The sequence below is a fragment of the Microtus oregoni genome, unplaced genomic scaffold, assembly GCF_018167655.1.
Source record: "Microtus oregoni isolate MIOR12 unplaced genomic scaffold, Mior012 000058F_ref0000040, whole genome shotgun sequence".
Taxonomy (NCBI): Eukaryota; Metazoa; Chordata; class Mammalia; order Rodentia; family Cricetidae; genus Microtus; species Microtus oregoni.
This window is the reverse complement of record NW_024543834.1, coordinates 1,320,140-1,332,493: the sequence shown is the minus strand read 5'-3', so window position 1 is coordinate 1,332,493 and position 12,354 is coordinate 1,320,140. Positions and strand designations below refer to the sequence as shown.

The following is a 12,354-nucleotide window of genomic DNA, read 5'->3' as shown; positions in this document are numbered from 1 at the left end:
GAGGGTTCTCGCCAGCAGTCAGCCTCTTCGGAATTAAAGCCGTTCCAAGTCCTCAGATCTGGACCACAGAGGCAGCCCGTACTGAAGGAGCAACCTACGAACTCTCTATAAACGGTAAGCGCTGTTATTACTGCCACGTATTTGTCTCATACGTTACCAGGTTCAAGCTTACTTCCTCACCTCACGCTTTCTCTTACAATTTCCCTTTTCATTTTACTTTTTTCAGCTCTCAGAGCCACTAAGTTTCTGCAGACCTCTTCCGTTGTGCTTCCGCACCTCAGCCCTCTGCCGGAGTCCGAATGAGCGCGCACTTCCTGCGCCCGGAAGTGCGTCATCACCCCGCGCCAGTTCCCACACGCTGCACCGGTGCGCCTGGGATTCGGATGCTGGAGTACCGAGGGGCCAGTGTTCTGTGACTGCTTGCCGGGTTCCGGGTGCTCCGCGCCGCCATGCAGGTCTCGAGCCTCAACGAGGTGAAGATTTACAGCCTCAGCTGCGGCAAGTCCCTCCCTGAGGTGAGTCTTCATCTCCTCGTCACCGTCGCTGCCCCTCTCATTGCCCTAGTGATATGTCTTTAATTTATCGACGACTGAGTGTGCTGGCTGGTTTTACGTCAGCTTGACACAAGAGTTATCTGAAAGGAGGGAACTTCAGCTGAGAAAATGCCTCCATGAGGTCCAGCTATAGAGTATTTTTTTTTTTAAATTAATGAGTAACGGGAGAGGTCCCAGCTCACTGAATGGTGTCATCCCTGGGCTGGTAGTCCCGGATTCTATAAGGAGGCTGAGCAAGCCATGGGAAGCAAGCCAGTAAGCAGTACCCCTCTATAGCCTCTGCATCAGTTCCTACCTCTAGGTTTCTGCCTGTTTGAGTTTCTGTCCTGACTTCCTTCCGTGATGCACCGTGATGTGAACCGTAGCTGAAGGCCATGGTGTTTTATCATACACAGTGACCATAAGACATCACTTTTGTTCTTCTTGTGTTAGGTTCTTGTGAGAGCATGCTGACTGTTTAGAAACCATTCTCACATCCTTTATTTTTTTTATTTTTTTAAATTTTTTTTGGTTTTATTTTTGAGACAGGGTTTCTCTGTAGCTTTGGAGCCTGTCCTGGAACTAGCTCTTGTAGACCAGGCTGGCCTCGAACTCCCAGAGATCCACCTGCTTCTGCCTCCCAAGTGCTGGGATTAAAGGTGTGCACCACCACTGCCCTGCTCTCACATCCTTTAGTAGAAACATCATTGCCTGAAATACAGTCAGAGCAATATCGTCATAGAGTAGCAACACCCTTACTGTAGAGAGAAGAAAACCTCTGGCCCATCCCCAGACATTTGAAAGTGTTATTCTGGTGTACACAATGTCTCTATTGTATACTTAAGGTCTTGAGAGGGGAGTCTGCATGAGTAGAGAGATTATTCTGCCCTATCTAGTAAGAATAGTACATTGAACTGGGCTGTGGTGGCGCACACCTTTAATCCCAACACTTGGGAGGCAGAGGTAGGTGGATCTCTGTGAGTCTGAGGTCAGCCCGGTCCACAGACTGGTTCCAGGACAGCTAGGGCTGTTGCTCAGAGAAACTCTGTCTTGGAAAACAAAAAGCAAACACAGCAACAACAACAAAAAAGAATAGTACATTGGCTTTGCCCTTTTAGAAATGATGGATATTTTTTTTCTCATTTCTTTGGGGCTTTTAACTTTGAATTTATTGACATTTTAAGCTGGACAATTACTTGTTGCTAGTGTTGTCTTATAGGCTGTTTGCCAGCTTCCCTAGCCCATACCCACTAGATACCAGGATTACACCTACCAGATGTGATGGCAGACTGAATCTTCAAGAATTGCCATAAGCCCTCTGGGGAACAAAATTGCCCCAGTCGAGACCTATCCGCTCAGTGTCACTGTAGTTGACAAGTGTTTCATCATTGCTGTTCATTCAACTGCTGCCTGCAGAGCAGAATCTGTTCAGTGAATGTGGAATGTGTCAGTTAAAAAATATCATTTCTTATCCAGGGTTGGCTATTAGGCCAGTTGTATATCTGTTCTTATTCTTTGTAAGAAATAGATTTTAGTTAGCAAAGAGACACATTTATAATCCTAGCATGTGGGAGGCTGAGACAGGAAGAGTGTGAGTTTGTGGGGTTTAGTCTAGGGTAAAAAGCTACATAGTGTGACTATGTGTCAACACAGAGGAGCATACACACACACACACACACACACACACACACACACGATGGCACTCACTCCTCGTTGAAACTGAAACCCATCATTGAGAGCTTCTGCGTTCTCTTAGCTTAGATGGATTAATTTTATTCTTTTTTTTTGCTTTGTAAAACAGCTATCCAAAATTTTTTGTTTAGAATATGTAAATGTATTTTTAAAAATCCAGAAGATATACTATCATGCAGTTAAGATTATAGAATAGCCCCACTTTCCATTTTATTGTTTCCTGTAAGTTTGCGGTTTTTAAAATGAACTTTTATTTTTTTGCGAGCAGAAGACAATCCCGGTGTGTTTTAAAGCGCAGCATCTGTTCTCTCCTAGTGGCTTTCTGACAGGAAGAAGAGAGCGCTGCAGAAGAAAGATGTGGGTAAGTATCCACGGTGCTCCTGCTGTCAGTGTCCCATGTGACAGTGTCTTCAGCTCTGGCTTTCCAGTGTGGGGTGTAGGAAGTGAGCTTTTGTCCTGCTGATGGTGTGGATCTTGGTTTTACCTCCTTTTCAAGCTAACAAGTTAGCCTCTTCTGGCTTCATGGGTGGCATCAAGGCTCCAGGGTCAGAGACAGACTCACGGCATGGCACAGATGGCATGACCTCTGCATGTTTGTCCCAGCTGCCCTTCGAGTCCCTTGGGAGGGCTTTAGCATGGCTTGGATGAGGTGTGCACACTGGGGGTTTGTGTTTCAGGGAGGAACCCTGAGGTGGGAAGCCCATGGCTTTGCTAGCAGGCAGTAAACAGGCCTGCCCTTCAGTGACCTCGTCTGTCAAAATTCTCAGCTGCCAGGAACCCGGAAACATGGCTCAGGTACAAGTGGCCAGACCCTTGCAGGACTGCCGCACTAAGCAAGATGCATAGGAACACACAAGGCCTAAGGAGGACTGTCTTTCCCGACAGTTCCATAATTGCTTTGTTCCTAGTGGGCCAGAATCCTTTTTTTTTTTAAATTAGTATGCACTGTGTTTTGCCAGTGTATATTCTTTATGATGATGTCAGATTTCCTGGAACTGGAGTTACAGGCGGTTGTGAGCCGCCCTGTATGTGCTGAGAATTGAACCAGGTTCTCTGGAAGAACAGCCAGTGCTCTTGACTACTGAGCCATCTCTCCAGCCCCAGAAACTTTATCTGTTAGTTGAATCTCTCAGTTTTGCAATACAAAGACAGTAAACTTTTTTTTTAATGAACAAAAGAACTTCACATATAAAATGTCTGAATGTAAACAATGAGATTGAATTGTAACTTAACTGACTTTGATAAATTTATTTCCATTGAAGTTTTTCAGTTCAGGTGCTGTAGATGAGAGGAAACTTATCTTCCTTTTAACTGAGTCTTCTAAAAATTGAGCATGAGGAGCTTTCTGGCTGTGAGATTGAGATCTTTTGGCAAGCTTCTTGGGAAAATAGCTTTTATATAAAGTACCAAAGTCAGGTAGAAAATGAGATTTTTAACTCAGAAGAAATGCTGTTTGGAGCTCACAGATTCGGGTTTTATCTGATCCCCTTCCAGTGTGCTCATGTGTAACAAAATGGCTTCAGAGTATTTATGGGAAGAAACTGTTTTTGGGCCTGCTGTCCATTTGCCACTGGTTCCTGGGGCCTGTGGTGAGGCAGCATATTGTGGTGGGAGCTCATGGTGCAAGGGATGGCTCACTAAACAGGAAGCAAGAGGAGATAGAATAAATGGGTGGCCTATAGTCTCACTGGGCTCCATAGCTCATAAGTTTTACCATCTCCCAATTAAGCCATGAACCTAGGAACCAGACCCTGGTACCCTTGGGCCTTTTGGGGGGCAGTTCAGATCCAAACTGTTAAAGAGGAAGGAGCTAAGAAGAAGCTGGGTGAGCTGTGATGGGGTCGTCTCAGGCCTGGGAACCTTCGAGTTGTATACTCTCTTCTCTCCTGATGCCTGTGCTGAACTAGTTTCTTCCTCCTTCTCTCTGTAGATGTTCGTAGGAGAATTGAACTTATTCAGGATTTTGAAATGCCCACTGTGTGTACCACTATCAAGGTGTCAAAAGATGGACAGTACATCTTAGCGACGGGTAAGCATCTTTGTGGTTATGATTTGCATGTGCTCCATAACAGGAAGTGCTCTAGTAGGAAGGGTCACCCTCCATGTTTACCCCAGTGTTTACTTATAATCACTTCAGATGCACAGAAATGCTCAGGAGAGTTAAACGAGCACATATTTACCTGAGAATTAGATTCTTCCATGAACAGTTTGCTGTGTTTCTCTATCAATACATATAGTTTTTTTTTTTTAATGACTTTTCAGAATAGGTCACAAATAGCAGCTTTTAATTTTTAGTTCCTATTTTTTGGTTTTTGGGCTTTCCATGTATCCTAGTCTGGTCTCAGACTCATATCTCCCCTCATTACCTCCACTTTCAGTTGCTGAGAAACAGACATGTGCCTCCAGCCCAGGTTTTGCTCCACTCTACTTGAATGGCTTCATACATACCAAGCCAGTCCCTTTGTGCTGTGTTAATGGCTGTCAGCACCCATGCTGTCCACATCGCTAAGCCTGTTTTTTTTCCATTTATTTTTTTTTATTTTTGGTGTATGAGTGTTTTGCCTGTATGTCTTGAAGTGTATTACACATGCCTTGTGCCCTGAAAGCCAGAAGAGGGCTTTGGAACCCAGGAACTGGAGTTACACACAGTTGTGAGCCATTATGTGGGTGCTGGAAACCAAACCCTGGTTCTTTGGAAGAGTAGCCCGTTTCTTAACTGTGAGCTATCTCTCCAGCCCTTTAGCTTCTGCTTTTATTTCGAGAAACTGGTAAGGAGGGTTAGGAAGATGTGAGCTATTTGGGCACAGGTACTGAGGACTAGAAGGGGCTTAGACCTTGAATTCAGATCCAGAGACACTAAATGGTGGTGTCCAGTGCTCCAGGGTGTAGATTAAGTAAGAGAGAGGTTTTTGTCTTGTTTTCTTTTTTTGACAGGTTCTCACTCTGTAACCCTGGTATCCTAGAACTGGCTGTGTAGACCATGCTGGCCTCAAACTCATGGAGATCCTCTAGTTTGTGCCTCCCAAGTGCTGGGATTAAAGGTGTGCACCACCACACCTGGCAGGGAGGTTTAATGCTAAATTATTATATTTCCTTTTATGAAATCATTCTCTACTCTGACAAGATTAATTCCTTTTTTACTTAGAATCCTTGGGTTTAGCTCGACAGTGGTGGTGCACACCTTTAATCCTAACACTTGGGAGGCAGAGGCAGGCGGATCTCAGTGAGTTCGAGGCCAGCCTGATCTACAAAGTGAGTTCCAGGACAGCTAGGACTGTTACACAGAGAAACCCTGTCTTTTTTTTTTTTTTTTTTTTTAATTATTTATAATGTATACAGTATTCTGCCTGCATGTATACCTGCAGGCCAGAAGAGGGCACCAAATCTCACTGCAGATGGTTGTGAGCCATCATGTGGTTGCTGGGAATTGACCTCAGGACCTCTGGAAGAGCAGACAAAGCTCTTAACCACTGAGCCATCTCTCCAGCCCCAACCCTGTCTTGAAAAACAAACAAAAACAACAACAAAAAGAATCCTTGGATTTTACTTTTTATCTTCAAAAACACCATTTTCATCAAGAATTTGTGAACATTGATAGTGATCTCAGAACCGAAGTTTTGATTTTAATTGCTTTTATTTTAAATAACTATGTACACAGCTAGTGGCTGTCATGGTTGGGTGTCAGCGTGGTTGGGTGCAGAGTCCTTAACACCTCCTTCTTTGGCCCTTTAGACTCAGGGTGCCACTTGCTGTCTGCTTACTTCAGTAGAGCTAGCACTTTCATCTTTGATTCTGCCACTGTCTCCATCTCTGTCACTGTCCTAGAACTTGTGGCTAAAACAAGTTGGATAAAATTTGTCTTTGGAGATGTTTTAGTCTAGTTGGGGAAATCAACTTCCCCAGGAAGCCAGTCCAGGGGACGTGTGAACTGTGGACCTGTCGCAGAGCTAAGCAGCCTCTTGGTTTCTTTTGGAAACATTCAGTTTAGAATCAGGCCAGATTCAAATCTGCTCCTCTCCTTGCCAGTGCTGGGGATCAATCCCAGTGCACTAGCGACTGAGCAACGTCCAGCTGCAGAGCTATCCTTAGTGTCCTCGTGAGACTTTCTTGGGACACAGGGATGAAAATGGACGCAGAAGTGCTGATTTTATACAACTATGTGCTTTTTGCCACATTTTCTTTCTCTTGAGAGTCAAGATGATACAAGTGAACCTTGTAGACAATGCAGAAATATAAAGGAAAAACAAAGCCAAGCACAATAGGAGCAAAGGCCCTGCATATATTAATAGTTTTTCCTAAGGCCCATCACATAAAAGTCATTGTCCAACAGTGGATTCAAAAAAAGTCTGCATGAAATCTCAAGGTCCAAATCAGGAGCAGAAGGAGAGAGAGCACGAGTAAGGAACTCAGGACCGCGAGGGGTGCACCCACACACTGAGACAATGGGGATGTTCTATCGGGAACTCACCAAGGCCAGCTGGCCTGGGTCTGAAAAACCAGCATGGGATAAAACCGAACTCACTGAATATAGCGGACAATGAGGACTACTGAGAACTCAAGAACAATGGCAATGGGTTTTTGATCCTACTGCACGTACTGGCTTTGGGGGGGCCTAGGCAGTTTGGATGCTCACCTTACTAGACCTGGATGGAGGTGGGTGGTCCTTGGACTTCCCACAGGTCAGGGAACCCTGATTGCTCTTCGGGCTGATGAGGGAAGGGGACTTGATCGGGGGAGGGGGAGGGAAATGGGAGGCAGTGGCGGGGAGGAGGCAGAAACCTTTAATAAACAAATAAATAAAGTCTGCATGCTTTTCTGCTCTGGGAGGGCTTATTGTTGCTTTGGGAGGCAGATGTCTTCTCTGGCCTAGAGCTTATGTGCCTTTTGCCTCAGCTTCCTAACTGCTGGGATAATAGGCATGCATCACCATGCTCTGTATATTTCAGTGTTTTCTTTTTTTTAATGAAATCTTAGGTTTTATGCATGCTAGAAAAATGATCCCCTCTCCCCCCGTAATATCATGTTTTGCTTTTAAAAATTGATCCTTGTTTTTCCTTATTGCAAGCATGGGGTATTTGTCTGAAATACAAAGAGTATAGAAGGCTGTGACATAAGATGTGTGCGTCCCCAGATTGTGCTTTAGAGGTAGTTGCTGTGTCTGTGCTTCCTTGTCCTTCCTGTGCTGCAGTCTTTAGCTGTACAGAGTTCGGATCATATGCACTGTGTTGTAGCAGTCACCTCTGGGCCTGAGCGCACTTCTTTCTGTAACACATTTTAGGAGCCGCTTAGGCGGCTCAGCAGGTAAAGGTGCTTGCTGCCGAGTGTGACAAACCTGAGTTTGATCCTGGAACCCATGTGGTAGAAGGAGAGAACCAACTCTCCAGCAGTCTTTGGGAACCTGCTCATCTTTATGTGCTTCCTGTTTTGTGGTGTGGGTTTACCATTGATTATTGATGTATCCACTGATAGATCAATGAGTTCTTTTGCTTTTAGACTCTGGCCATGTGTGACAGAAGTTGGAGTGGACATTTTTCCCATCGCAGGTGTGCTCGTGGCTGGGTTTTTGTAGTTCTCAATTTGTGTAAGCTGACATATAGTTTTAGAGTGGTTCTCCATCACACACACACAGACCTTCCAGGTATTGGAGATTATCAGGGAAGTTGTATCAATTTGTTTATGGCTAATTTTAACTGTTTCACTGATACAAGCATTAAGATATTAAGCATCTTTTTCATCTGTTCTCATGGCAGCTGTTTGATTGTTTCTGTTACTTTTACTTTTGATAGTTTCTGTTACTCTTACTGGATTGTGCGTCTTCTTAGGCATTATACATCATTCTCTGTGACTTGCTTGCTTTCCCTTTGTCATTCACTTTGGGATGCTTGTATGGTGCTGCTGTTAAAGCCCTCCCTTTCTTCGATTTGATGATAACTGTCTTACCTCAGGATAGAAAGGACATGCAGCAGTTTCGTAGGGTGTGACTATGAAGAGTATGTTCTTGGGATTTCTATCAATTTAAATTTTTTTTATAGGAACTTATAAACCTCGGGTTCGGTGTTATGACACCTATCAGTTATCCTTGAAGTTTGAGAGGTGCTTGGATTCAGAAGGTAAGAGGCTAACTTTGAACTCATGGATAGCTTTTTGTATTTGTCAGTCATGCTGCTTTTTAGAATGGGAATGGGTTGTGTAGTGGGTTTTGGTTGCTGTGGATTAAATAGTTAAATATGTTGCTGCACTTACAGGGCCCTTGGCTCTGCATAGGGCTACCCTCAGTAGGTCGGCCAGGTGGGCTGTTGAAGGCTCATCAAGAGTCTGCTTCACCAGGTGGTAGTGGCGCACACCTTTAATCCTAGCACTTGGGAGGCAGAGGCAGGTGGATCTCTGTGAGTTCAAGGCTAGCCTGGTCTACAAGAGCTAGTTCCAGGACAGGCTCCAAAGCTACAGAGAAATCCTGACTCGAAAAACCAAACCAACCAAACAAATAAGTCTACTTCCAGACTCAGTTTATTGTGGCCGTGGGACTGGGTGGTGGGGTCTCCCTTCTCGCTGGATCTCAGCTGGGCTCCATTTCGTTTATAGAGGCTGCCAGCACTCTGCCCCAGCTGAAGACCTCTTTCACATCTTTCTTTTTAGTCTTCATTATTTTATCTCACGTGAATGGGTATTTTACCTGCATACATATCTGTGCACCATGCATGTGCCTGATACCACAGGAAGCCGGAAGAAGGCATCTGATCCTCTTTGACTGGAATTATAGATGGCTGTGAGCTGCATGTGGGTGCTGGGCCTTAGACCTGGCTTCTCTGGGAGAGCAAGTGCTCTTAACCACGAAGCCCTATCCCTGGCCCTGAGAGACCTCTTCTGTTAAGAGATCCATCTGATTAAACAAAACTTTCCATTGTCATACCATATAACATGACCCCTGGGAGCAGTGTCTCAGTAACTGCAAGGCTCCATACCTACTCTCACCAGGGGGACACAGAAAGCACACTAAAATGACACAGTTAACTTATCAGTTAGTCTAATGTTAGGATCAAGGGGAAAGAAGTTAGTGGGATGCAGTGTTGTGTAGAAGTGCCAGCATAGCATTCTAGTCCCCCCTTTGCTTCTGAAGAACGGCAGGAACTCTGTGTGCCATCCATAGCTGTTACTGTTTTCCTCTGGAGGTCAACTTTGTTTAGGCAAAAGCTACTGTTGCCTCTTTTTCCTTCTTTTTATTTTGAAACAGGGTTTCTTCCTGCAGCCATAGCTGGTTGGAAACTCCTTATGTAGACCAAGCTGGCCTCAGACTCGCAAAGATCTTCCCCCTCCCGAGGCACGATCCAGCACTTGACTCCCCAGCCTGGGGCCCTTTGTAAAGCAGTGCTCTAAAGGGCGCTCTTCAGTTTCTGTTTGAAAGTCTTAAAAACCATTTAGGACATCTCAGTAAGGCAGTAGTTAAAATTTTAAGGAGTCATAATTTGTAAATTCTCTTTAATTCTATAAAAAAATCTAGTGGGACTTTTCTTGTTTTATGTAGAAGTAGAAATAATATTTGTGTACAGTTATTCACCAGGCAAAACCAATTAGAATCCTCACAAGAAGCCTGTGCTTTTACTAGGACACTGGTCGATAATTGTGGTTTCTTTTTTCTATTGCTACTTTTCAGTTGTCACCTTTGAGATTTTATCTGATGACTATTCAAAGGTATTTACTTTTTATTTTTATTTATATGTGTATGTGTGTTTGTGTGGATGTCCACCACATGTGTGCAGTTGTGCTTAGATACCAGAAGAGGGCATCAGATCACCAGGTGGTTGTGAGCTGCTGTGTAGGTGCTGGGATCTGAACTCAGGTCCTCTGCAAGAGCAGCAGGTGCTCATCACTGCTGAGCTGTCTCTCCAGCCCTGGAACTCATTTTTCTAATAAATATTTCTTCTATCTTCCCAGTATTAAGTTAAAAATCACTGTGTAGTAATAGATAATTTATTATTCTATTGATTTTTGGCCAGGTGCATGCATGACGTGTACTATCTTTTAAATCAGCATTGGGGGAGAGAACCTTTGCTTGACTAGTATCGTTGGTTCTCAGCATTATAGGACCTCGCCTGTTTTCTAAGGAACTTGTAACAGTTGCCCTTTGCCAGGTGTCTAATGGTCTCTATCTGTGGTTCTGATCATTGATACTGGCCTAGGCTTGTTTGCCAGGTTGCCGTCATCTCTAGTATTGATTAATTTATATTTAAACACCATGCAAACTTTATACACACTTCTGTAGTCTGCTAAATGAAAGTGTGTGCACATAGGTCTGTGTATTTGCATACAGAGAGTAAGGAGGGGGAGAGATGAAAGTTTTTCTTGTTTGGTAGTTTTAGTGATGTTGAAAGTTAAGCAGACTAGACTTTGATTGTTTTCTTTCCAGATCGTCTTCTTGCATAACGACAGATATATCGAGTTTCACTCACAGTCAGGTTTTTATTACAAAACCAGAATTCCCAAGTTCGGCAGAGACTTCTCTTACCACTACCCATCCTGTGACTTGTACTTCGTTGGTGCGAGGTATCGATCAGTGTTTTTTTCCTTTTCACCTCTCACACAGCTAGCTTCACTAGATGATCTGTAGACAAATGTCCTCAATAGAGAAAGTGATGTGTTGTTAGTGTGGAAGGGACTCAATCTTAGAAAAAAGGATTAACAACAAAAATCTAGTAGTTTACCTAGTTGATACATAGTTTTTAGTGGGTGGTATTACTGTAATGTTTTATTTTATTATTTTAATTTATTTACTTATTATGTATTCAGTGTTCTGTCTGCATGTATGCCTGCAGGCCAGAAGAAGGCACCAGATCTCATTACAGATGGTTGTGAGCCTCCATGTAGTTGCTGGGAATTGAACTCAGGACCTCTGGAAAAGAGCAGTCAGTGCTTGTAGCTGTTGAGATCTCTCCAGCCCCATTATAATGTTTTAGCATCTGATATTTGCTCACTAAGATCTTTTTGAAAGACCTGACTTTAAAATATGCATGTGTCGAGTGTTTAAGCTAGAACCCACACAAGTCTCACAGAGTAGCCCTGTTGCTGAGTTTACAAGACGCTGTTGTTTAGTTTTGGTTTTGTTCCTCAAGGTTTTCTTTACCCCCTGAGCTTCTAGTTCCTGCTTTAAGCTTGTTCAGTATTTTGTCATTAATGTCATATATATTTAGGGGGGCTGGGGACATGGCTCAGTGAGTAAAGTTCTTTCTGTGCAAGTGTGGGGACCTGAGTTCAGATCCCCAGTGCTGAGCTATGAGGGAGATCCCCTGGAGTGACAGGTGGTTGTGAACGGTCTGAGGGGGTGCTGGGAACTAAACTCGGGTTCCTGCAAGAGTCTCAGCTCCTCACCTCCAAGACTTAGAATAAGTTTTTTATCAGCTTTTCAGAGTGAAGTGATGGCTTACGGGTGATAGCTTTGCATGTGCTTCTGAAGCTTATGTTTACTCACAGAAATGCTTGTCGCTTACCGGGTCTCTTTGTTACTTGCAGCTCTGAAGTGTATAGATTAAATTTAGAACAAGGGCGTTACCTGAATCCTCTCCAGACAGATGCTGCGTGAGTACCTCAGCCCTACTGCTCTATTTATTTTGCCCAGGAGATGGAGCCAGAGGCTCGTGTTGTCATCAAGTGACCTAGTTGCGGTCCTATTTAGTAGGATATCATTAACTATGCTCTTAATCGGAACTGAAGGTGTTGTTCGGTTTCTTTTTTCCCCTAACACCATCAGTCCATCTTCTGTACTTAGTATACACAAGGCCCTTGGTTCGCCGCTAAGCAGATAAATAAATGAAGGACTCGTTTTTTTTTTTTTTGTTTTTTGTTATTGTGGTTGTTAACAAATAGATTTGCTGAGAATACCAAATGATTCCTTAAAAGTTTAAGTTCTCATACAAAAAGATTTAGAAATTAATCCCAGCACTCAGGAAGCAGAATTGGATGGATCTCTGAGTTCAGGGCCAGCCTGGTCTACATAGCAAGTTTCAGGCCAACCAGAGCTATATAGAGAGACCGTGTCTTAATATAACAACAACAAAGCTTCTGACTGACTTTTAAAAATGCAGGGTATTATTTTTACCTGTAATACTAAGTTTTCTTAAATATAAAAGTTTTTGGT

The 12,354-nt window shown here is 43.6% G+C and overlaps 1 protein-coding gene across 2 annotated transcripts in view; it reads left to right on the top strand.

Annotated features, from left to right (window-relative positions):
- Positions 1–380: 380 nt before the first annotated feature.
- LOC121438894 (nucleolar protein 10-like) overlaps positions 381–12,354 on the top strand; it is an 84,874-nt gene continuing 72,900 nt past the window's right edge. The window contains exons 1-7 of one of the 2 annotated variants that reach the window (XM_041639384.1): positions 381–515; positions 2,541–2,586; positions 4,156–4,254; positions 8,258–8,335; positions 9,877–9,914; positions 10,630–10,766; positions 11,730–11,795. In XM_041639384.1, coding sequence (XP_041495318.1) covers positions 450–515; positions 2,541–2,586; positions 4,156–4,254; positions 8,258–8,335; positions 9,877–9,914; positions 10,630–10,766; positions 11,730–11,795 — 530 coding nt within the window. In that variant the 5' untranslated portion in view covers positions 381–449. Of the gene's footprint in view, positions 516–2,540; positions 2,587–2,918; positions 3,021–4,155; positions 4,255–8,257; positions 8,336–9,876; positions 9,915–10,629; positions 10,767–11,729; positions 11,796–12,354 lie in introns of those variants that run through there. The other variant, XM_041639385.1, reaches the window with a different exon arrangement.